At 41.2% G+C, this 26,443-nt stretch overlaps 1 protein-coding gene across 5 annotated transcripts in view; it reads left to right on the top strand.

Annotated features, from left to right (window-relative positions):
* Positions 1-26,443, top strand: part of DAAM1 (dishevelled associated activator of morphogenesis 1) — a 183,267-nt gene that overhangs the window by 107,244 nt on the left and 49,580 nt on the right. For 4 of the 5 annotated variants that reach the window (XM_028495960.2, XM_055088477.1, XM_055088478.1 and 1 more), the window contains 14 exons: positions 812-883; positions 6,566-6,660; positions 8,636-8,969; positions 9,931-10,041; positions 10,168-10,271; positions 11,433-11,499; positions 11,724-11,841; positions 12,263-12,401; positions 12,691-12,749; positions 16,013-16,200; positions 16,707-17,006; positions 17,311-17,418; positions 24,032-24,061; positions 25,503-25,609. In XM_028495960.2, coding sequence (XP_028351761.1) covers positions 812-883; positions 6,566-6,660; positions 8,636-8,969; positions 9,931-10,041; positions 10,168-10,271; positions 11,433-11,499; positions 11,724-11,841; positions 12,263-12,401; positions 12,691-12,749; positions 16,013-16,200; positions 16,707-17,006; positions 17,311-17,418; positions 24,032-24,061; positions 25,503-25,609 — 1,832 coding nt within the window. The remainder of the gene's footprint in view (positions 1-811; positions 884-6,565; positions 6,661-8,635; positions 8,970-9,930; positions 10,042-10,167; positions 10,272-11,432; positions 11,500-11,723; positions 11,842-12,262; positions 12,402-12,690; positions 12,750-16,012; positions 16,201-16,706; positions 17,007-17,310; positions 17,419-24,031; positions 24,062-25,502; positions 25,610-26,443) is intronic. The other variant, XM_024133636.3, reaches the window with a different exon arrangement.

The raw sequence follows: 26,443 nt of genomic DNA on the forward strand, positions 1-26,443 counted from the left end.
GTGGCTCGCGGGCTCTAGAGTGCAGGCTCAGTAGTTGTGGTGCACGGGCTTAGTTGCTCCACGGCATGTGGGATCTTCCCGGACCAGGGCTCGAACCCATGTCCCCTGCATTGGCGGGCGGATCTCGTTGCGGAGCACAGGCTCTAGGCGCGCGGGCTTCAGTAGTTATAGCACGCTGGCTCAGTAGTTGTGGCTCGCGGGCTCTAGAGTGCAGGCTCAGTAGTTGTGGTGCACGGGCTTAGTTGCTCCACGGCATGTGGGATCTTCCCGGACCAGGGCTCGAACCCATGTCCCCTGCATTGACGGGCGGATTCTTACCACTGCGCCGCCAGGGAATCACCCTGTGGTCATGGTTAAAGGCAGCTTTCCCTCTTTTGTGGACTTCATCCAGACGTGTAGTGCAGCAATACTGTCCTCAGTGTGACACAGGACCTAGAGATCCTTTGTCCTTGCAACAAATACAGAGCCCTTCCCAATGTTATTGCGCCCCTGAAGGAAAACAGCATCATACCATGTGTGGCTAAGTTCCCATGTCAACTCCCCTTGAACGCTGGTTCAGAAAAATGTCCCCTTTGTCACACCTAATTCTGACTTCAGCACTCTCTGTGGAAATTGGATCAGGAAGACCACCCTGATCAAGGGGACAGTCTGATGATTTAAAGCTAACATTAAAAGACAAATATCTTGTATCTCAGTGTCTTCTAATGGTTTGTGTGGGCCATCGTCTAGAGGCTCTGGAAGTCAGCTGTGCTCGTGACTGTTGTGTATATACATCTGGTGGTATATCACTTTTTTTTTTCTTTCTCTTTAGGACCAGGAAGAAAACAAGGGAGCAACAAGTTGGCCTGAATTCTACATTGATCAGCTCAATTCCATGGCTGCTGTAGGTATCCTTTCTGTTCTTCAACTCACAGTTTAAAATGCAAGTTTAGTACAAAGCACACAGTTGCACAATAAGTATTCACTTGAGTAAGAACTACCAAATGTCATTATCTTTCCAAACTCCATTCCAAACGCTCAGTGCTGGGGAGAAAGGGGAGGCAGGAGTGGTATTTGGCAAAATGATTTTTTTCCAGTATGTTTTAAATAAAATCACATACTAAAATATAAATGAGTTTAATGTTATTAGAGGAAATGTAATCATAAATCTGGCCTCTGTTCAACTTTAACTTGCAATTGTTCCTACCAATCATTTGGAACTTTGATAGGGCAGCACCATTCTAAAAGTTAATACCATTTAAGAATAGTACAATGAAACTATCCCTTCACTGTTCTCATCCATCTTTTTTTTTCTTTTTTTTTTTTTTTAATGGAGGACTTAGTTCCTGGGTTCTTGATCTTACAGGGTACGAAGGTACTCTTTTACTCGTACAAATAAGAAAATATTTCAGGAATACGTGGTTTAATGGAAAGGCGTAATAATGATAATGCTGAGATATCCTTGGGAAATCTTCAGTATGTGGATTTTTGGTTCAGTAATTGATGAAAATGCATTCTCAATGTCTAAGATAATGCATTCTGATCACATGGATGTCTCTGTGATGTCAGAGTTTTGAGCTGCTTGAGGGGCATCTGTCGATCCAGCAAAAATACACAGCAGAAAACATGTCGTCAACATTTGAGCCTTAATAGCCTAAATCTTGTTCACATTGATAAAAATTGGAGGCTGCTCACAGGAGAGCAGTCTTTGCCTCCGTGGACACACTTAACGGTTTTAAGAGTTAATCTGTTAGGCTCAACTTTGAGTTTATTATATTCAAGCAGATGATAGCTTCCATAATACTTTCTCTACCTCTCCTTTTCCTGCCATCCACAGAGCCCTTGTGGAGAATTCATTTCTTATCACTTAGAACAAACATTCTAGATTGTCTTAATATTTTGCTGCTGCTGCAACAGTTAAAAACTGACTACTATATGTGAATCATTCACACTTTTGCTAAATTTTCAGAGGCCTTGACTTTTAGTAACTTCCTCTTTTCTAGCTTTTTCTTTGAAGATGCTTCTTCTGCTGTCACATGATGAATAATTAGCACCATGGTAAACAGGGCTGTATAAATTATAGAAGAAACTGCATAAGCTTTTGCCCCAAGGATTTCTCTAAAAGCACAGCAGAAAAGAACAGAAAATAACCACCAAATCCTTATATGCTGTTGTGTACAACAGCAAAGATGAGAAAAGGGTGATCTCAGCATTTGTATGAATATGTTATCAGAACATGAGGCTTGTGATAACCATCAGGGATTTTTCTACATCCGCTGAAGCAATTATAATATAGAGTCATTTACAATTCCTGCACATAAAGGTTATTTTCTGAATTTTTTTAAAAAATTTATTTATTTTTGGCTGTGTTGGGCCTTCATTGCTGCACGCCAGCTTTCTCTAGTTGTGGTGAGCGGGAGCTACTCTTCGTTGTGGTGCGTAGGCTTCTCATTGCGGTGGCTTCTCTTGTTGCAGAGCACAGGCTCTAGGCGTGCGGGCTTCAGCAATTGTGGAGCGCGGGCTTCAGTGTTTGTGGCTCGCGGGCTCTAGAGCGCAGGCTCAATAGTTGTGGCGCACAGGCTTAGTGACTCCGCGGCACGTGGGATCTTCCCAGACCAGGGATCAAACCTGTGTCCCCTGCATTGGCAGGTGGATTCTTAACCACTGAGCCACCGGGGAAGTCCCTATTTTCTGAATTCTTGTTCTTGGCTGTTAGGGTAAAAGAAAGCTGTCAGGCAGGCTGTCTCTCTTTCTAATTAAGTCAGCCTTATTTGATATCTAACAAGGGAAGTTGCTCCTTTGTTAATGAATTCACTTCTACCAATGAAGAAGTACTAAATAATATGGATTTTCCCTTTCTTCAAATTCTGGGACAGTTAGGTTAATTTGTCCTTTAGTGACTTACTCCATGCCTTTTCCGGAGTCAGCCTGACTCGTTTCCTGCACTAGAGGGTGCGTGATGTGCTGGTATGTGGCACTTCTTCAAGAGCCTCCCTTCTCCTTCATCTAGCTCCTTGGACAGCCTTTTGCTACATTCATGAGTCATCTACATTTTAATTATATTTGCTTCCTAATCGAAAGCCCTCTCTAAGAGTATCATTTCCAGGCTTTTAAATTGTCACTTTGCTCTTCTTTATGGGTTTAACACCTCACAAAGCTTTCTAATGCTCCTTGAAGGAGAGAGCCAGCATCTTTCCAGGGTTAAGGGTAGAAGGCATTACAACAGGTGATGAAATAATGAGGCCTCACCACTCCTGCATCTGTAAAGGAGCAAGGAGGCCTGATGAGACCAGAAACCCTATGCTGAGTTTTCTGTTTTTTTCACCCTCTCTGTGGCCACCACATCCTCCCATAGTGCTAGCCAATCTCTCTGGAGAATTCCTGACAGCACACTGCAGAAATCCTAAGACATTATCCCTGGGGACGGGAAAGGCACATGATTCCTCCAAATCCTTTCCTGGCCTGGCAGCTAAGCTCTTTGGCTGTCTGCTTTGGGAATTGTCGAAGGGCGGTTTATCCACATTGTCATCATCCACTGTCTTCAGCATCAGTAGCGGCTACTGCTGTTGAGTGTGCCTCATGTAACAGGCACTTTACATGCTGTTCTAAATCCTTACAAGCACCCTATGCTCTAAGTGCTATTTATAGATAAGGAGTCTGAGACTCAGAGAAAGGTTACCTTGCCCAAGGTCATCTCATTTGGAAGTGGTAGAGCTGGAATTTAAACCTATCAGCCTAAGCTCAAAGACTCCTTTCCAGTTTGCCTCTCACTAACTCAGTTTTTTAAATCCTTTGGCACGTGAAAGAGGCCTGGTAATCCCACCCCCACCTCCACCCCCAGCTTTTCTGAGGTGGGACAGGCATCTCGAGAGTCTGATAAGCAGTCCAGGTCGAGAACCGCAGCGCTTACTGGTCTGTGAAGCCCTTTGTGGAACAAGTTCAGTTACTTTACGGAAGCTTCGTAACAAGAATGCTTTGTTCCTTAAAGGACCCCTGAGTGATCTGCTGGCTTTTCAAGAGTGAAAAACAATATAATAAAAGAGTGCGTGTTCCAGAGGGACCTGGGCTTTCTTGGTGTGTGGCTTCTGCGTGCAGTCTCAGGGAGCAAGGATGTGAGGTGAAGTTCAGTGTGCTTAGCGGGTTGGCTTATTGATTTCACACCAATGAGATATTTCAAACAGGAGCTTAGTTCCAGACTCCATACCAGGAATGATTTCTGTGCCTGGTTTGCGCATCTCTCTCGGCCCTGCGTGTTCCAGTGTAAACCTTAGCAGCGTTGACTGGAAGATCCTCTGCCGGGATGCACTTCGTCCTTTGCCCACTCCTCATGTGAACAGGGATTTAGTAAGTGCATAGAGCACCCAAGGAGGCCGCCACAAGCCAGTCCAGTGTATGGCAAGGTGCATACTGGATGTTTGGCCTAGCAGCCATCTTCAGAAATGTAGGCAGATCCCCTTTTCTGTCGAAAAGCTGCAAATTTAGACTTCTCCGTAAATGTGAAGCTTGAAAACTTGAGACTCCACATAAATTATTTTATTTCGGAAAGTCACATTAGAATGTCAGGTTCATCTCCATAACCTCGACTTTCTCAATACAATAAACAATCTTAGATTCAATTCTCATTGTACTACACACAGAAAAGAGTATACTGTCTTCTGTTTTGAGAGGAAAGTAATAGTCCTTATATTCGGGAAGGAAATTCCAATTTAAATTTCTTGACTTTTCATAAATCTCCTAACTCTGCTAGGGAGAATCTTAATGTAGTCTGCCTTTATTTAGAGGTTACACCCTCTCCAAGACTGTTAAAAGGATAAATATGTGTATCTTTATTTAGTAGTAATGAACCACAATAAGAAACTTGTGTAGTTTTAATTTGGGAGGTTTGGGTGACTAAGCTTAGGAACAAGAAGTGATGTTCATAAAAGTCTTGATTCTGGGCTGCAGATTCAAAGTGATTGCTTAAGAGTCTGAACAAGTTCAGCTGTGCCACAGGAGATTAAATGTACTTGGCTGGATTTGTGCTAAATTTTCCAGGATATGGGTCTCACGGAGCTGTGAAGAAATTCATTGGCTATTTCTGCACGCAGCCTCTTCCCCTACCATCCTCTGGTGACAGCTGTCCGGGCGCATCACCAGCAAGAGGGCAGCTTTAGCAGAAACAATTCAAGTTTATAAAACAAGATTTTACTGATTTTTATTTCACTTGCCATAAATGATACTGATATATGTTTGCTTTGGGCTTCACCCTCCTAAGTGTGGAGTCAAATTTAGGTTTTAGTTAGCATTTAGTTACTTAATGCTTGTACTGTTAACTTGAAAAAAATTAAGTAAAGTCACCCCTTGATGATGTGTGGACCTGAAAGAAGGGGAGAGACTGGACCATTGAGACACATGGATAAGAGCTAGATGTTTTTTTCTGTACCCCAGTCTGTTTCCCAACCGTGCATTGTATCAGAATGGGTAACAAGTAAAAAGTCTGAGACTGGACAAGCACATGTTAAGAGTAGGAGGAAGGCAAGGGACCTGTGGCTCCGTGGGTGGAAGCACCTGGGGCCATAAGACTTGGCGATAGTTTTAGTACATTTAGGTGATCATGGCATAAAAGGAATGGAAAAGACTTTTAACAAGTCTATGAACCTTACTAGCATTCATAACTTTATGATATCAACAGAGATCTGCTTCCTTAGGGCCTTGCTCTTGGAAGTGACGTCCACAGACTGCAGCATCAGCGTCACGTGGAAACCCGTCAGAAGTGCAGCATCTTAGGCTTCACCGCAGACATGCCATATCAGGACCTGAATTTTAACAAGATCCCCAGGCAATTCGTATCCACATTAAAGTTTGAGAAGCACTGCTCTAGTAGATCCCTGGGTAGGGAAAACACACACGGGCACGTACACACACACACACACACACACACTCACACACACACACACATACACACACACACACACACACACATACCCATACATTCCATATCCTGATTTCCAAATGACATTGAATCATTTCCAAAACTTAAGCATTTACTCCAAAGGAATTGTCTATCTTTGCCTCAGGTCCAATTTAATCGTTCCTCTTAAAAAATAATTGGATGTAACAAAAAATGTAAAAAATTACACTTTTTTTTTTTAAGATTAAAAAATCTTTTTGACTGAGAAATGGAAGAGATAGCATGGGAAGATTGCTGCCTGCCTCTCTTTGGTAGTGTGATAATGTTAACTTTAATTATCAGATTTTTGTATTTAACTATAGGTCTAATCTTCTTTCTATCAAATATAAACAGTAATATCTTCATCAGAGTGTATAGAATAGTTACACAAGTGTTTGGACAACTTAATCTCTACTAAGATTTCTCAACATTTTCTTAAAACTTTATTTAAATTCAAAAGAACTAACTTGTAGTACAGAGAATGAATTTGTGGAATTCTTGGTTCTTTTGGTCTACATTTTGGCTTGTAGTAAATCTTGGTCATATTATTATTGATTATTTGTATTAAAAGTGATAGCATATAATCTATGGGCTTGTCTTGCTTGTACTATAATTATAACAAAAATTGAAGAAGTAACTTTAGTTTTCTTTGCATAGAGAAAATCTCTGCTGGCTTTAGAGAAGGAAGAGGAAGAAGAAAGAAGTAAAACTATAGAGAGTTTGAAGACAGCACTAAGGACGAAACCAATGAGGTAATTTTTATGCTGGGTAGCGTGTACTACTTGTCTCTTTTCTTTTTCTTCTTTTCTACTTTCTTCTTCCCTTGTTTTTTCCCTTCCTTTCTTCTTTATTTTTCTGCAATAGCCAAACTCTTGAGGAAGTCTTAAATTAAAAACGTGTAATTGAACTGTGGATGAAATACTTTAATCATTGAACATTCAATAAATTGATTTTCTTCAGTTAAAAGATATGCAGATATCCATGAAGGCGGCTAAAATACAAAAAGGCAGAAACTAATAAGTGTTGATGGAGATGTAGAGAGATTGTAACCCTCATTCATTGCTGGGGGGAATGTAAAATGGTGCAGCCATTTTGGAAAACAGTTGGACATTTCCGCAGAATATTAAACATAGTGTTGCCATATGACCCAACAATTCTACTTCTCGATATATAGCCCAAGGGAAATGAAAACATGTCCCTAAAACCTTGTGTGCAAATATTAGCATTATTTATAATAGCCAGAAACTGGAAACACCTAAATTCTATGAACTGATGAATTGATACATAAAGTGTGACATATCCATAAAACAGAATATTTTTCAACCCTAAAAAGGAATGGAGTACTGATACATGCTACAACATGGATGAGCCTTGAAAATATTTATGCAAAGCGAAAGAAGCCAGACACAAGGGACCACGTATTGTTTGATTCCATTTATATGAAATATCCAGAAAAGTCCAATCCATAGAGACAGAAAGATAAGTGGTTGCCTGGGGTTAGGGAGAGAGGAAAATGGTCTTTTGGGGATAATTAAAGTGTTCTAAAATCAGATAGTGACCATGGTTGCACAACTCTGTGAATATATTAAAAATCACTGAATTGCACATTTGAAAGTATGAATTTTATGGCATGTGAGTTATATATCTCAATAAAATGGTTGTAAAAGAAGTGGATGAGCAATCAGCTTCTACTGTGTGCCTCCCACACCTTCATTTTCCATTAATCCTCTAAGGTTTGGTGGGATATGGGGGTGCTTACAGGTGCATTTCATCAGCACTAATGCTATGAATGAAGCTTGGCTAGGTCTGGGTGATGTGGTTGGATGAAATAGCTGGGAAATAAAATTCCCTATGTTTGACTATAAAATGCTAAGAAAAAATGTACTGATTCCTCAAAAATCATATACAGTTGTATATCAGAAGTTTTCTAGTCTATCCTAACGAGATCAGTGTTTCCCTCTGTATGCGTGTTCTGCATTCTCAGATGTTAATGGTTATCCAAGGCTAAATCAGTTTGGAAATTTCTGGAGTAGTCACATCAACAGGTTATGTTACTTCTGAACTTTTCAAAGGCTTAACCTACAGATGTGTATTGTGAATTAGTCTCATTGATTGACTTTACAGTAAATAAGTGCTATAAATATCCAAAAAATTAATGTACAGTAATAAAGTATTGCTTTTATTTGTTTTATATATTGGGATTCCATATAGCATGCCATACAAAAGAAGGTTTTTGCTATAAAACTAAGGAGATAGATTATCATTTGTTTGGCAAGTAAATATCCTGGAGTTTAAGGACGCTCTTTGACTTTCATTGGTATGGGGTGTGCCTGGGTCAGTGGTCAACACTTAAAACATGCATGGGGACTGGATGCTATCATAACACAGGATCAGCAGATGACTTTAACCTAAGGTGAATATTCTGAATGTCTTCTTGTTCCTGGTTTTCTGTGGTTATAAGATCTCTTAATTGTTTATTCATATCGGTTAAGATCTTTTTAACTCAAACGGAGATTTTTTTCACTTCTGGTTAGACCTGACCATTGGGTCTGGGCCAAGGAGGAGGCCTCCAATTAAGAAGACTTCATGTAAGCCTTTGGGTACTTTAGGAACTACATCTTCTTACTTTCTCCTGCCCACCAGCCCCCTAAACTTTTCTGTTAAGGGCTATTAAAATATTCCCAAAAGACTTAAGTCTGATACATTTTAACCTTCTCCTCGTGACAGGTTTGTAACCCGATTCATTGACTTGGACGGCCTGTCATGTATTCTCAACTTTCTAAAGACCATGGACTACGAGACTTCGGAGTCTCGAATACATACCTCTCTCATTGGATGTATAAAGGCACTAATGAACAACTCTCAAGGTCGGGCTCACGTCCTGGCTCATTCTGAGAGTATTAATGTAATTGCTCAGAGTCTGAGCACAGAGAACATTAAGACAAAGGTGGCTGTGCTGGAAATCTTGGGCGCTGTGTGCCTGGTTCCCGGGGGCCACAAGAAGGTTCTGCAGGCCATGCTGCACTACCAGAAGTACGCCAGCGAGAGAACCCGCTTTCAGGTGGGTGCTTCCTTGCCACTTCTTCATTCCTGCCTTCAGACCAGTGCCTTTCATGGCCCCGAAGGGGGAATGTTAACTTGAGATTTCCCTCTGTGGTGAGCATTCACGATGGGACTTCAAGCATTTCCTTCTTCTTAGGTAGAGAGTAGAATGTTCTTTCTGTAGTTGACCAATCTGGGGTTGTGGATTTACAGTAGTCCCCCACCTTAACTGCAGCTTTGCTTTCCACAGTGTGATTACCCGAGGTCAATTGCGGTTAAAAAATATTAAATGGAAAATTCCAGAAATAAACAATTCATAAGCTTTAAATTGTGCAGCTGTTCTGAGTAACATGATGAAATCTCGTGCCATCCTGCTCAGTACCTCCCAGGATGTGAATCATCCCTTTCTCTAGATACCCACACTGTATACAACACCCAGCCATTAATGTAGGAAAAACATAGTCTATATAGAAGTATATATAGGGTTCAGTACTATCCATGGTTTCAGGCATCCACTGGGGATGCTGGAACATATCCCCTGTGAATAAGGGGAGACTATTGTACTGAACTTAAAAATGTAGCCCTGCTTCCTACACGTTATATAAAACACTTTTCGATCCACTAAATGGGTGTTCCCTGAAAATTGTATGGGTTGCCAGTCTTGATTTAGGATCAATATAAACAGTGAGATTATGTCACCACATTGTTTATACTCAAATATAAAAAGTAAGCAGAGTTAACGAAGCACAGTCTTTTGTACTTTGTATACATGTATATTTAAACATATATGATGTAAGAATTTTGAAAGTAGTTTTTAGGACTAATCTTAAGGAAAAAAAGGTAGCTTTCTATGGATCAATGTAATTCTGACTAAACACAAGCTTTTAAAAATTAACTTCTGAGTATTAAAAAATTAATAAAATGAGTGTAAGGTTAGTAACTATTGAGTCCTTTTGTTTTTACATCTGTATCCTTGGTAGACGTTAATTAATGACTTGGATAAAAGCACGGGGCGGTATCGAGATGAAGTGAGTCTCAAGACGGCCATCATGTCCTTCATCAATGCAGTGCTAAGCCAAGGCGCAGGAGTGGTAAGAGCCTTCTGTACCACAATTTAAAACATATATTATTAAAGAATAATTTTTTTAAAAAGATTACCAACTGTGTATGTAGTCTAAAGAGCTTAAAAATGTATTCCATCACCCTTTTACTTTCAGGAAAGTTTGGACTTTAGACTTCATCTTCGCTATGAATTTCTGATGTTGGGAATTCAACCTGTAATAGATAAATTAAGGGAACATGAAAATTCAACATTAGATAGGTAAGTCACACTATTATGAGATAGTTCATCTGTTTTCCATGTGTGTAGTGCCAGTCTATGAACTACTTGTGACCTAAGGAACTTGTACCAAAATGTTAGACTAGGTAATAATGTTTTTATAGTAAGACTTTCTCGATGAAAGAAGCAGCACTTGTGTAGAGAACTTAGTGTAGGCTTTGGCATTAGACTTGAATCCATATCCTAGTCCTGCCGCTTACCTGCTACGTGTTCTGGTCAAGTTACTCAATTTTTCTGAACCTTAACTGTTTTTATACGTAAATAAATAGTGATGATGATGATAACACTATTCTGCAGGGCTGTTATGAAAGCTGACTATAAAACGTGGAATCACATGACACCTTTGATAGACATTCTATGAATGTTAATTTTCACTTTCCTGTTCATTTGCTCTTGTCTGCAGTCATTTTACGATTTCTAACATATCTACCAGCTTTCAGATCTTTCCTTCTACCATGCTTCTCCTTCATTCACACACTCCACCATGCTTTTCTCCTTGATAGTCTATAAACATGTCAAAATACACTTGCCTCAGGGCCTTTGCACCTGCTATTTCCTCAGCATTAAAAGATCTTCCCACAGATGTCCAAATCGCTTTTTCCCATGCAGAGACCTTTTCCAGCCACTGTGTTCATACTCTTCACCTCACCTCACCTCCCATCATTCTCTATCCCCTTTATGCAGTTGGATTTGTCTTCACAGAACTTATCATTCCCCAGTCAATAATAGGGGCTCAATAAGTATTTGAATGAATAAGTGAAAGGCATGAACATTTCTTTTGTAATCTTTAATTCAGTGATCAGTCAAGTTAGTTATATGGGCTTGTTTTTCCATAAAGAGATTCCATGAGTAGAATCTGGATTTGGTTGTGTTTGGATTTGATAAACTTTCATGAATTGTCTTCTATGTGCTGCGCATCCTAGGCTTTCAGATTTGTCCCTTGTAGTGATCTCATTTCAGTCAGATGATGTCTTTTTTCCTTAGAACATAGTTAAGAGAAGGCATTCAAATTTTGTTGTCGTACTTCTTTTGGAGATATCTCTGAAATTTTAGGAAAGCCCTTCGTATTTATGTCCTGATTCCTACGTGCCTGTGTTTGTAGCATGTTCAACTTTTAATAGCTTTTCTTTAATTGTCTTTCAGGCATTTAGATTTTTTTGAAATGCTCCGAAATGAGGATGAACTAGAATTTGCCAAAAGATTTGAACTGGTATGTGCGCTTACAATTATTCTAATTTGAGTCAGCAGCTCACGAATGTCCCTGTTGTAATGTGTGTCATAGAGATGACATGTAACCTAAGAGCAAAGTCAGATTTCTGTTTTGCTATCTAAGTGGCAGGATTAGCTTCTATTTGCCTTGGAATTGCTTGCCTTACCTTGCAGGAATTGAAGAAATTGGATGTTTGACTTAGATTTCTTTTTCTTATGAAACAGGTTCACATAGACACAAAAAGTGCTACTCAGATGTTTGAGCTGACCAGGAAGAGGCTGACCCACAGTGAAGCTTACCCTCACTTCATGTCCATCCTGCACCACTGCCTCCAAATGCCTTGTGAGTGTGTTTGTGACTTAACGCGTGTGTTTGTGAATGTTTGGACATCATCCAAAGGGCTCTGTCTTCTGAACAGTGTGGCTTAGGTTGGGTGCACACCAGGGATTCCAAACCTTAGTTTTGTGACAGCCCAGTGTGTCTCTGCACGGCTTAAGGCGTGTTGTGAAGTTCTCAAAATGAAATGAATTATAACTCGCTTTGATTTTTAAAATAAATATATGCCTTACAACACATTTAGAAGGGGGTAGAAAGTGCCTCTCAATCACGTAAATGATCATCGTGTGTCAGAATTCCAGAAACGTTGGGAAGGGTTGTAAACATCTGTCTGGTTTTGTGGCTCTGGCGGGTGACCACTGTTGAAAAATATTTGTTCAAGTTTTGAAACCAGTTGAAGTATCTCCACTGTTCTTTTCTTTTTTAGACAAGAGAAGTGGCAACACCGTTCAGTACTGGCTACTCCTAGATAGAATTATACAGCAAATAGTTATTCAGAATGACAAAGGTCAGGACCCTGACTCCACGCCCTTGGAAAACTTTAATATTAAAAATGTCGTACGGATGTAAGTTTCTTCTTATTTTTGCTACCCTTGAGATAATAGCACCAATATAAGACATTTGTATTATCCTTCTTCAGAATAGCAGCTGGGAGAATTGAAATGTTCTAGAGGTCAGATATGAGTTCCTATATGTATAAATGTAATATATGTATGTAACATCTGGGTTTAAAGTGGGTTTCAAGCATGCTGAGGACTTTCTCTGCATTAAACAATTTTTCTACCTAGAGAGCATGCATTTAGCAGTGGGCCTTTTACGCTTTTTGTAATGAATGCTCCTTTAACTATTATACAGGTTGGTTAATGAAAATGAAGTTAAGCAGTGGAAAGAACAAGCAGAAAAAATGAGAAAAGGTAAATGATGAGGTCCTGACAAGAGAAGAGGTCATGTTACTGGTTATTGGACAACTCTCCTTACTGTATATTTTAGAAATTTGCATTGATGCTTCTCATTGACTTTGGTGTATAAACAGCCTTTCCCCTCTCCCATGTTTTCAGGGCATTATGCCTGGTTTTTCTTGAATCAGACTATCTTAGTTGTCATGTTGATTCCCAAATATTTTATCCTTTCATTATAATCATTTTTTGAAGCATTTGCTGTTCAATGTTCATTAATTCAAATTTTCTAAACCACCGTTCATTTTTTGAAGCATTTACTGTTCAATATTCATTAATTCAAATTTTCTTAACTACCGTTCATCCCAGTCTTCCCCATAACTGCTCTTTAAAGCACACTAGATTTTAAGAACTATAATCAGGGACACCAGGGATTACCCAGAATTTTAAAAGAGAAGCACAGACAACTGGGTTTCAGCAGCCCAATTCTCCACGTGACCTTAAATTGGCACCAGTTATAAAAAGAGAAATCATGCAGAAAATCACTGACCATTGGAGATGTACATGTTATGAAACGTTAACAGACCAGCCATTGGTGAGTATCTCAGTATGTCTTTGATATCAACACTCAGCATCAAACGACTTGGGCGGATCATTTGTGCCTGTCACCATGCCAGACCACTCACAGAATAAGTATAACTCTTCCCCTCCTTCAAAATATTAGCAAATTAAAGTTGGACCCTTTGAGAAAAGAGTCATTCTCCTGGCCACTACTCTTTCACTTTGCTGGTTAACTGACTTCCTTTTCCCTGTCCAAGTGACTCAGTCACAGCCAGTGACATACAGTAGCACTCATCATAGTATTCAGTGTGTTGAAAAGATGGTCCAAGAGATGCTGAAGCATTTCCTTTCCTCTTATCACGTTTTGTCCATTGAGCAGAAAAGCAGGCTCACCACTGATACCAGAAAATACCGAATATGAAGTTCTGTTATATTATGGGTTCCTCGTATGAATTCAGATAGGTCTCAAATAAGTGAAGTTGCACATATATTTTTATAAATTAATTCCAGAAACTTCTATAGAAAGAATAGAGACACTGACAACAAGTTAGGGTGAAGAGAGAATTATACCCGAGAAGATGGTCAATGAGTGGTACTCTAGGGATATACCCTAGAGCATGGAGACTCAGGTTTGCAAGTTGAAGAGAGTACTTAGGACATAAGCTTTGGAGTCATTTCAGTCCTTCATGCAGTGGGTATGTACTGAATGGCTGCATGGGGCAGGCACGGTACTGGACTCTGGGCCTGGGTCTCAGCTCTGCCCCTGACTGACTGTGTGGGTAGGCTAAGTCATGTCCTTTACCCCTCCAGTCTTTGCCTGTGCAAAGTGAAGATTACATCTAACTCACAGGGTTGTTGTGAAGAGTAAATGACAAATATTAGGACTTTAGCATAGTACCGGGCATTTATTAGCTGCCTAGTAAATGGTAGAAAGTTTTGTAGCATTTAGGCAGTTGAGGTGGTACAAGAGGAAATGGCCGAGATCAGCTAGAGGAATAGTATGGTTTAAAGTGAGGTCATGCATAGAGTACAAAAAAGGAGATATTGTCGGTAAAATTAATTCTTCTCTGGAAGTGTCAAGTAGCAAAGTTCTATTAAATAGGGTACCTGTTGATGAATTTCTCAGAGGGTGGAGGCTATGACGAGACAGGAAGTTCTATGGACCTGAAAGGTGGAGAATATCTGGGGAGAATTCTCTGTAGTGCCGCATACCCAGGAAGTACTGAATAAAAGCTTAGCAAATGGAGACCATTTGTGGAGATAATCCTTTAGGCTGGAGCTTCCCATACCGGGCACTTTATCAGAATCCTCTAAGGAGCATTTGAAAACCACAGGTTCCTAAGCCCTGCCCCTGATCTGTTCTATAGAACAGACTCCCTGGAATGTGGTCTGTGAGTCCTGAAATGTCAAAATCTCTCAGGTGGTTCTGAGGCTTGGCCAGATTTGTCAAAGGCTAATGACCGACAATAGGAAGTCAGGTCTTACATTGTCAAAGAGGAATGAAACGGAGATAGAAGAAGGAAAGTGGGATGCAGTGGGGTAGTTTTTAGATGTCGCTGAAGAAGTCAGGGAAGCATCCACAGAGTGGTAGAAGCGGGTTGACGGTTATCTTAACTCCAAGGCTGGTAAACTCCAAGGCTGGTAAAATCCAAGGATTTTAGTGACTTGAACCCTTCTCTGCAAACTCTGATTTTGGAGAACTCAGAAGAGAGAAAGTAAAAGACAGAGAAAGCAAGAATTTAAATGTTATCAAACTCAGAAATAGAGACCAATTCTGTGTAGCTCTGCCCCAGTAGGTTCTATCTCTAGTGGGTTTATTGGTATAAAAAGACTAGGGATTGGGGCCAAGTATTTGAAATGAAAATCTGCAGGCTAAACTTCATTAGTCCTCTTTTCCAAAGAGTATTACTCCTGTAAGTGCTCGAGTCAGCAGGCGTGTTGGCAACCTAAGTAAGCATTATGCTCAGTGGGATGCCTTGTTCCGTTATAGCGGGATTGGGGGAGTGAGTGCCACTACAGCTGAGAGCTGATATTTTTCTCCTCGTATTATCGTGATTCTCATGCTTGGCAGGTACTGCTGCCGTTAAGGTGTTTAATGCTGAGATGATAACATTTGCTTTCGCAAGTGTTAATCATTGTTTGCCAGCGCATAAAACACTTCAAGTCCAAGGGGCCCTCTGAGATTGGGAGCAATGGCTCTACACTGGGACAAACCCTGGGTCTGGCAGCAGCACTTCCTCCCAGGACAGGATCCTCCCTTTCAGCCCCTCTGCTAGGGGGACCTGAGCCAGCAAACCCAGCTAATGAACACTGGACTTGTCTAGTTCTCATTTCTAAGTTGTAAAAAGAGGCCCTGTTAATATCATTTTCCCTAGTGTGACTAAAGGGCCATTTCTAGGACAGGATTCTGAATTAAATACCAAGCAGGCACCATTCACCTCCACAAATAGTTGCTCACGCCTGTGTTCCATCTTTGCAACTGTGACTGGAGGGCCTCTTCAGCCTCTTACAGAGCGTTGTTGATAAAGTTGTTCATCTGAAGCCCCCTCTCCAAGCACGAGCACCATTGAGCCCGTGAGTTGCTCCCTTTGATGGAGAAGAGGAATGATATTTACCTAATAAAGAGCCTCACAATCACCCTCAGTCGATCTTCTGTTTAGAGAAAATGCTTCAGCTTTGAAGAGTTCACCGTTTTCACGTCCAGTTGTTTTCATGTGTAGAGCACAATGAGTTACAACAGAAATTGGAAAAGAAAGAGCGAGAATGCGATGCCAAGACCCAGGAGAAGGAAGAGATGATGCAGACCTTGAATAAAATGAAAGAGAAACTTGAAAAGGAGACCACTGAGCACAAGCAAGTGAAGCAGCAGGTGGCGGACCTCACGGCCCAGCTGCACGAGCTCAGCAGGGTGAGCTCACGGGCCCCGGGCTGGGCCTCCCACTGCTGGGCGGCTGCCGAGGCCTCCTTCTCCCAGGGCCCCCATCCTTAAGTACACGGCTCTGCTGGGGGCAGCCCAGCCTGAACCGTCTCCTGACCCATCACGGTGGTTGTGCGACCCGTCCCCTCTGCTTACCGTGTACGTTAGCAGAGGTGGTTGGAGGTGTGCGTTTGTTCTCCAATACAGGTCCTCTCACAAGAGCCAGGAAATCACATTAGCTTCTTAACATGAAAACTGATTTCATGAAAACCAAACTGGAGGACGGTACCAGAAGTGAGAGACACGTGAGCCCTTTGCACACGAGCACTAGAGTGTCGCACACGAGGCCACTCAACTTACTGCACCTTTAAGCCCACATTCTCAGATGTGTGAATTTCTCCATAATACACATGTTAGGCAAAGTTTCAGACCCTAAAAATCATCCAGTGGATTTACTTCTTCTGTACATCTCCTCTTTTCCTATTTTTATTTTTCAGAGGGCCGTCTGCGCTTCACTCCCCGGTGGAGCCTCGCCTGGAGCCCCCGGGGGGCCCTTTCCTTCCTCTGTGCCCGGGCCTCTCCTCCCTCCCCCACCGCCACCGCCTCTGCCTGGTGGAGTGCTTCCTCCTCCACCCCCTCCCCTCCCCCCAGGGGGGCCCCCTCCTCCCCCAGGGCCTCCTCCCTTGGGAGGAGTCATGCCACCTCCTGGTGCCCCCCTGGGTCTGGCACTCAAGAAGAAGAACATTCCTCAGCCCACGAACGCCCTGAAATCCTTCAACTGGTCTAAGCTGCCTGAGGTGAGCCATTTGTTCCAACTTTTCCTCTAACGGATAGCACTGGCAGCCCACTGTGTTGTCTCTGACCGGGCTGCCCTGGCTGTCCAGTGATATCATTTCCTAGTGTGGACTCAGGATTCTCACTAGCTCAGATATTCAAGTGATAAAGCTTCTGAAACAAGTGACCCGATTTTTGAAGCCAGCTCATTCTGAGCATCCGGTAGAGTGAAAATTTTGGGATAGCAGCATTTTGTTAAAAATAACTATATCTGTTCTTTTAGTGTCTAACTATAAACCCCAGCACTTCTTAACTTGATGTTTGCAGAACAAACTGGAAGGAACAGTGTGGACCGAAATTGATGATACAAAAGTCTTCAAAGTTCTAGATCTTGAAGACCTGGAAAGAACTTTCTCTGCTTACCAAAGACAGCAGGTAAGAGCATGTGCCCTCCAGATGCTAAAATAATTAAGGAGTCATGTTCTTGTGCATGATCCCTGGGCCATCTGCCATAACCATGATATGATAGGCGTCTTAATTCTAGGCTGTTTGGTCTAGCCTATTATGTTCCTGCAAACAGCATGGCATGTGGGTCTGCATGTGCGTTTAGGTTCCTGTCAGTGTGTGTGTGTGTGCGTGCGTGTGCGCGCGCGCATGCGCGCGCGCATGTATGTGTACATGTTGAAGGTATACAAGCTCCTTGTTAGGGAGCTTCATGCTCTGGTGTCTTTCCACAACACCGTCTCCGCTGGTGGAAGGAGCTCTGTATCTTATTGTCACTTGTGCTTAGTCAAAGGGGCCACCAGGGGAAAATAGTAGGAGAGTTACCTAACTTGTAGTGTCACCCCACAGTGTTTGTTTCTGAAGCTATTTTAGTTATAATATTTATATCTCAAACGGTTATTATCAGAAGTGGACTGCTTATTTGAAATAAATGGAACCTTTTGAAGTATAGGGGTTGGTAAATGACTATAAGTTGGCAGCTAGATAGAACCTAGAAAGAAGTTTTTGCTCTGTCCTGAACATGATCGACTCAGAAGTGGAGCTGTGAAGGCTGAGCAAGTGTGGGAATGGCAGTGGAACAAATTGGACCCGAGGAGCTTCTGAAAAGTGAGCAACGTGATAGTATGAGAACATGCAGTTTGATTTGGTGCTTGCTAACCTGGCCAAGTAGTCAGCGTTACTTTGTGAGCTTGGTCACATCTGTGCGGTACCACTCACCCCTCTAGAGGGCATCTTAGTAGAGTTCACAGCAAAGTGTCTTGGTACAGAGAGTCTCAGAAGAACAAGGAAGGGGTGGAGTGGGGTTGTCAACAGTCAGTCAGAGGTCTGGGAGGGAAAAAGTCTCAGAGTGTAAGGAGAAAAGTTCAAAGGGTGACTGAGGGAGAGAAATGATGAGAGCAGAGTGTGTCTTAAGGAACAGGAACAGGTAGATGCCAGGCATCTGTGCAGAGGCTTTCCTTGGGTTTTGCTGGGAAGCCCTTAACTCCCGTGTGAATCATTCCCAGGGTGGAGCATCCTCAGACAAGCAGCAGACTTCCTAGTCTGCTTAGGCTTGGCTTGGTTCCCAAGAAAGAGTGTCTCAGAACAGAACTGCCAAGCACCAAGGGAGAAGATGGACTGAGGCTGGGGAGAAAAAACAACTGAGGGTTTTCTTTTTCAAAATGGCCTTTGATGCAACTAAAATTGAAAAGAAAAAGTAGTACATCTTTTAGCCAGAATATTTTCCCTTAAGTAAGAGAATATTTCTCTGCAGTGCCCTTAATGCTATTTTAATAAAGTACAAAAATGCAGGTGGTTACCTGCCATGGCAGTATGACTGTAAGATAGGAGCACTCAGCTGGGACCCCCCCAAAAGTATGACAGCAAACTTGTACAATGTCATAAATGCCAAATAAAGGAAAATGAAGAAAAAGGAGACGTTGTCCAGTTGAACGCAAGATACCTTATCTTTCAGGGGACAAACAAAAGATGTGTTGAGAGCTCTTGTATGGCAGGTACTCAGACCAGATTCATTCCTGAATGGCCACAACAGGCCTCCTCTCTCTCCTGTCCCACAAAAGTTTCCTCTGGGCCTTAACATGAAGTAGGACATTTTAGCCAGTTTCCTGGTAGATTCAAATAATCTTCTGACCTAATTACACATCCTGCTGATTTCCTACTTCAGTTTCAGTCACTAATACTGGTCCATTCTAGTTGCCTAAGATGAAGGTTTGGGAACTTAGAGAAGTAAATAAAAGGAAGAGAATACAGCAGTTATTCCAAATGATGCTATTCAAGTCTGAGCTTGTGGGTTACATTTATTATGAAGGCAGATGGTTAAAGACCCACGTTTACAAGACTCATAATTAACTGGCTTTCAGCAGAAGGTGCAGAAGGATGCTGCCAAAATGCTCTGGGACAAATATGTGGACAGTTCTCAAGAGCTCCAGGAGACAGCGTTGCAGAAAGCCTAGCAATTGGGTAATTGTCTCCTAGCAACCAATTGCTGTTTAAATAATCAGTAGCCATGCCAGTCAGGATAAACCAGAACATTTCGGTTGCACTTAACACTAAGCAGTAGACTGGTAAGTAGAATCATTTGTGACATTTGCAGTAGTGCTTCCTGGAGAAAAATTTCAGCACACCCGCTCGGCTTGACTCAAGTATGTCTCCCCTCTTGGTGTAAGAACGGTGAGATGAGAATTTTTAAACCATAAAGGTGTTTCCCAGGGCTTCCCTGGTGGCGCAGTTGTTGAGAGTCCACCTGCCGATGCAGGGGACACGGGTTCGTGCCCCGGTCCGGGAAGATCCCACATGCCGCGGAGCGGCTGGGCCCATGAGCCATGGCCACTGAAAAAAAAAAAAAAAAAAAAAAAAGGTGTTTCCCAAATGAAGGTAATTTGGGCCATTCCATTGAATTTATTGAATGTTGAGAGATAGAAAATCGAAAGATGAAGACAGACTAGTAGGAACACATAGGATAGACTAAAGGAAACGGGGTACCTGTCATTGTGTCCCCTAGTCTCGTAACTAATGGCAACGTCAAGACCTATGCATTTTCATTTTAGTCTTGGCAATGCTCTATATAATTATTGTTACACTTGAATTGCTCTCTTTTCTACTCCCAAATGAATACCAGGAACCCTTTTTTTCAATGATTTCTCCTCTTTCTTCCCTCCAGAGTTATAAAACCCTGGTCAAACTCTCTGGATTTCAGCCAGTTGTGTGGCCAAGTAAATTTCTCAGAGAGGCAAAGAACCCATGAATACCATTGTCTGTGTGCATGCAACAGGAACACTACACAGAGTAAGATTTTGAAAAAATTTTCAAGCTTCAGATTAGTATAATTTAGGTGAACACTGATTAATGACATGCAGGAGAGATTTGATATAAGTAAATGTACACACACACACAAGATGTGCCCTGTTGATATGAGAAATATTGAATCATTAAAAACAACAGATATTTTTACTGTCTGCTTTGCATATAAAGTATGTCAAAGGACACAAATGTGTTAAACTATTGCACAGGTCTATAATGCAGCTTATAGTATAAAAGCAGAGATGAGGAAAATCTGCAAATATCCAGAATATAGACTAAAAGATGATAATCAATATTAAGTATCCATTACATTTTTGGTGCTGAATATAATATATACAGCCCCAGTCTCATCAACCCTAATTTTTAGTTTTCAAGGAACTGATACTTATTTGTTCATTTAATCTTCACACCAACTCTTTGAGGTGAGTATTATTCCTGTGTCACAGATAATAAAAATATGGCTCAGTATGTACTCAGTGTCCAGACAGGTGTACAAGTGGCATAATTCTCAGTTTCACTTTGTTCTTATTGATGGCTTTATTGATTATGAAGGTTAGACTTTGTAAAGGATTTTCTTTAACTCCAGTTTTAAGAACAAGATCATTTCTATTCAGGATTCTTTTTCTTTTCCAGTGTGGATATCAAAGGTGTGCAGAGCTGATTATGTAAGCTTATGTGCCACATGAAATGGAATTTAATAGGATACAGTTATTCCCCTGCTCACATTACAAAAGTTCATTTGAAAGTCAATGTCTTGAATCTCAGAACCTCTTTTCCTCATTGAAACTGTACTATACATGATCTCTAGGCCAGCCACAAGAGACTTATTTTAATACATAATGTAGCACATTGCATAGTAGTACTATCTCAGTTACAATTAAACAACACTCATATTTGTTTTGTGGGAAATTTTCATCTCAAGATGTTATAAATTCATTCTCCCTATACATGCAATTTGGGCAGAGAGAAAATGAACTAAAGGTACTACATTTACCTAAAGGCACACATATCTCTGTAGCAACAAATGAACAGCTGGTTATCTCCATTCCTCTTCCCCACTCTTTGCCTGGGGACACCCCTTCTTTATAGGTCCTATTATCATCACGTGATTTAACATTTCAACGCCTCTCTGCTTTGAAATAGTTACAAAGGATAACTATCCTAGGCTCCAGAATCCAACTCTCCGCTAACATGTCATATACAAGTCATTCTTGGGGTCCCATTTGGAATAGTCAGTGGTATCTTCTGAATTTTTATGAATGGCCAAAGAAATTTCTTTTTTAATTCTTTTTACATCTTTTGTTATTCTGTATATCTAGTTTTTACATTGAAAAATTATGTGATTTAGGACATTGATTTCAATAAGCTTTGTCCTTAGTCATGGCATATGAAGACAGGAGATAAAAATTGTAAATAGTGATTTTTCTTAGTACCAAAGTATAACGTTCAGGTTCTATATAGCTGGACAACATGGTAATAGTTAATCAAATACAGGGTTTTATATAAATATTAGTGAGTGCATTTCTCTGGAGAGGGATCTCCAGCTTTTATCAGATTTACAATGGGATCTCAACCTCAAAAAGATTAAGATCCATCCATATAAAGGTTGTCATTGTCTATGAAATGTTGAGTCATTATTTCATGGTGAAACCCTATCAATAGGAATTTATCAGCACTGGCTCCTGAAAATGCAAGCCCCAACTTCCTATTTATTTTTCAAACCCTAAGCCCTACACCAAAAATCATCTGGAAAAATCAGACATCCTGTTAGGTGGAGCCAAATGTAGGCAATTCTGTCATGTTTGGCCCAAGCCAATTAGTGAATAATTTAAAGTTTCAAAAAGAATGTTAACTTATTTGAAATTGGCCTGGAAGCATCAATATTTTTAACATTCCCCATCTAATAAGCTTTGTGATTTTATTTAAAATGTGATGATTAAAGGACTCTTAAAATAGGGGAATCTCAAGATCTCCAATTAACCTAACTCTCACATGGCATTCCTCATCCTCACCTCTCAAAAGATAAGATACATTACTTAGCTATTAACTGTTACACACAAGTGGGAGATCTTGACCAGCTGTGCTTCAACTCAACTGAAAAGCAGGGCAATAGGCAAAAAAATGGACTTGATCATTGGCTTGAAAGATACAATAATTGTAATGCGTGATAGCTTCCAAGTATGGAGCTCATAAATATGTGACAGGTACTGTACAAAGTGCTTTATGTGCATATCACATTTAATACTCACAATAAAAATCCGGTTGTTTACTTCATTTTACAGAGAGTGAAACTGAGCCCCAAGTCATATCCCTAGTAAATGCTTGTGGCCTGGTTCCATAGACCACTACAGTAGAGATTAATTTCCAGCCAGTGGGAACTTAGGAAGAATGAGTTGCCAGACACCTTCGTACAAGTTTCTTCCTTGAAGTCCACACAGGGAGAGCAGGGTCTAAATTCAACTTGCAACTTGTCTCTTTAAGAGAGAAAAGTAAGATAAGACGACCTCATGGAGTTCACTTCACCAAAGTTTTTTCTGCCCTTGAAAGGAGAAACTGCTGTTACAGGGAAAGAGTGCTAAGGAGTTTCAGGGTAAAAAGCTTGACAGTTACAACAGGGACAAAAGAAAACTGTAACATCAGAGGAAAGAAAAGTTTCATGTGGTTACCACTTTATTTTTTAAACACCATTCCAGAAAACTAATCCCCCCTTGTATGGGTGGAGCAAAGGGAGGATACATTTTGTTTCCCATTCAAGAATGATGTGAAACAGCTCATCTGTGTAAAATTGGCCTTGGCAGTGCTGCCGGGACCAGTGAGGCCTTAAGGAATCTGCTAAGTAAACGCTGATTGTGTAAGTAGTTGGCCCGAAAACTGGGGTGTGTTTTGCACACCGAAGCTTTATTCATGCCATCACGGCAAAAATATGCAAAGAAAGCTGTGACTTTCTCATAACATGTCAATTACTGCTTCCTCTTTCCCTTCTTCACTCCAGGTCTTTTCTATGAACTATTTTCAACAGAGGCTGTTGACCTTGTACGCATGAACAGCCCCAAGGCAGTGGGGACAGGACCACCAATGGCTGCACAGCACATGAATCACTTATTGTCTCTTAATTGCAAGTTCTGTCTTTTTCCTCATACCTACCCAGAGCACCCACAGACATTGTTTGGACTCTCGGGGAGTACTGAGTGTTGGTTTTACTGACCTATATTGTTGAACTTGTCTTTTTTCTGTTCTTAATCCTTCCTAATAACACAAGAAGATAGGAGATTATTCCATCCCCTCAAAAAAGCATATTTTGCTGGTAGCACATGACAGTGGGAGTAGTTCCCTCAGGTTGATAGAGTTGATTGATATTTTCTGCTTCAAGGGAAAACCGTGAAATCTGCTTCATGTTGAATACATGGAGCCCAGTGGTCCTTTCGAAGAGGATTTGTTCCTTCACCGCTTTGAGTCTTTTGGCGGTGTTTCAAGCCCTTTCGTTTCTGAATTTGATTTGCCACCACTTGAAAATTGTGTACAGCACATGCCATCTTCTCTCTCTACCCTGAACGCTTAGTACCCTGCTCTTCAGTGTATCTCAGCCAGACTCTCATCTTCATCAACTCTCATTGCTGCTCCTGGCAGCATAAAATCATCTCTTACCCTGTGTCACTGATTTCCTTGACCTTCCCCCATTGGTTGCTGTGATTTCTGAACTGCATGTATCTGATTTGCCTTTTCCATGCCTCTGCCATGGCTGTAGGATTTCTTTGTGAACAGTAACTCCAAGCAGGTAAGTGAGCTAAAACCCACACCTTGCTTAATGTAACTCCTTGGCTTACTAAAAGCTCAAAATGTCTTGGTTTTCCTGGGTTTTTTTTTTTTTCTGATAGTGTAATACAATGCCTACTTAATTTCACATTGGGTTTCAACTCTTAACTGAATATTGAGAGGTATGCCTAAAATCTCAGCACAATACGAAACAAAGTTTGGTCACATGGTGCCTCTTATTATAAACTCCATGTTGTCTTTGTTTCCTAAACTGTTATCCAGTTCTAGAACTCTTTGGTTTCCTTACTTTTTTTTTTTTGGCCAGAGTTCCCTATTTTTTAATCTTTTTTATTTTTTAAATTGGAGTATAGTTGCTTTACAATGTTGTGTTAGCTTCTGCTGTATAACAAAGTGAATTAGCTGTACATATACATATATCCCCACATCCCCCCTCCCTTGGACCTGCCTTCCACCACCACCCCCCGCCCCCGCGACCCCATCCTGCCCATCTAGGTCACCACAGGGCACCGAGCTGAGCTCCCTGCGTTATACAGCAGGTTCCCACTAGCTATTTGTTTAACACATGGCAGTGCACGTATGTCAGTCCTAATCTTGCACGTCCATTCTCTACATCTGCTTTCACTTCTTTCATTTTTTAAATGGCATGATCTGTTTTTTAAATTGATCCTGACCTTTAACAAAATCAAACTTCCTATTTATCAAGTCAATCTATGTTTTCACCTTGATGCCCAGTTTACTCAAACAGTATTTTATATATAATTGTTTTATGCCTCTTCCACCATAAATTATGACTGGCCCTCATTGCTCACAGCTCTCTGTACAGCAGTAGAGTGTGCAAGTAGTATTTTATTGTTAATTGAGGTAAATCGAACCAATGCCTTGGACTGCGCCCTCCCCATTGTCCATCAGACTCCAGGGTAATGAAAGGTACCATCTGGGCTTGGGAGCTTCCTGTTGCACATGAAGACATTTGGGAGGTTTTATTGTTCAGCTTTCTGAGTGTTCAGGATGCAAATGGTTCTGGGGTGAATGGGCCCTGTAAATGGCTGGACCAGCAGTGGCACGTTTCAGCTGAGCTTGATTCATAGTGACAGTCCTTCTGTCTGCTCTCCATCGGGATTTGGGGGACAAAAGGAGGGTACCGTTCATTGATAATTTATGCATCTTCAACTTAGAAGCACTTTGTTCTTCCAAATAATGCTTTTTCAAATGTGGGTGGTCAGCTTTTCTTATTTTCCTTTGTCAACTAGATTTTAGCCTTTGTTTCAATTCCACCACCTCCATACATTCCCCTGCTTACCGTCTCAGCTTTGCATCTGTGTGTGTGTGTGTGTGTGTGTGTGTGTGTGTGTGTGTGTACAACAAATATAAAGGAAAACTGTGTATCTGAAGTTGGAATGTCCCTGTTTGACTTTGATGGATTTCTTTCATGCTCTTTATAGAAAGAAGCAGATGCCATTGATGACACATTGGGCTCCAAACTTAAAGTCAGAGAGCTTTCGGTGATTGATGGTCGGAGAGCTCAGAATTGCAACATCCTTCTATCAAGGTATTGTTAATGTTGTCTAAACATTTCTGGTAGGACCAACTTTCTTTTTTTTTTTTAAAATTTTATTTTTTTATACAGCAGGTTCTTATTAGTTATCTGTTTTAAACATATTAGTGTATATATGTCAGTCCCAATCTCCCAATTCATCTCACCACCCCCACCCCCGCTTTCCCCCCTTGGTGTCTATACGTTTGTTCTCTACATCTGTGTCTCTATTTCTGCCTTGCAAACCAGTTCATCTGTGTGTGTTTTTTTTTAAATAAATTTTATTTCTTTATATTTTTTTATTTTTGGCTGTGTTGGGTCTTCGCTGCTGCACGTTGGCTTTCTCTAATTGTGGCGAGCGGGGGCTACTCTTCATTGTGGTGCATGGGCTTCTCGTTGCGGTGGCTTTTCATGTTGCGGAGCACAGGCTCTAGGCACATGGGCTTCAGTAGTTGTGGCTCGTGGGCTCTAGAGCTCAGGCTCCGTAGTTGTGGTGCACGGGCTTAGTTGCTCTGCGGCATGGGGGATCTTCCCAGACCGGGGTGTGAACCTGTGTCCCCTGTATTGGCAGGTGGATTCTTAACCACTGTGCCACCAGGGAAGTCCCGTGTGTGTCTTTTTGAATTATGGTTTTCTCTGGGTATATGCCCAGTAGTGGGATTGCTGGATCATATGGTAATTCTATTTTTAGTTTTTTAAGGAACCTCCATACTGTTCTCCATAGTGGCTGTATCAATTTACATTCCCACCAACAGTGCAAGAGGGTTCCCTTTTCTCCACACCCCCTCCAGCATTTATTGTTTGTAGATTTTTTGATGATGGCCATTCTGACCGGTGTGAGGTGATACC

Source organism: Physeter macrocephalus, chromosome 11 (genome assembly GCF_002837175.3).
Source record: "Physeter macrocephalus isolate SW-GA chromosome 11, ASM283717v5, whole genome shotgun sequence".
NCBI classification, from domain to species: domain Eukaryota; kingdom Metazoa; phylum Chordata; class Mammalia; order Artiodactyla; family Physeteridae; genus Physeter; species Physeter macrocephalus.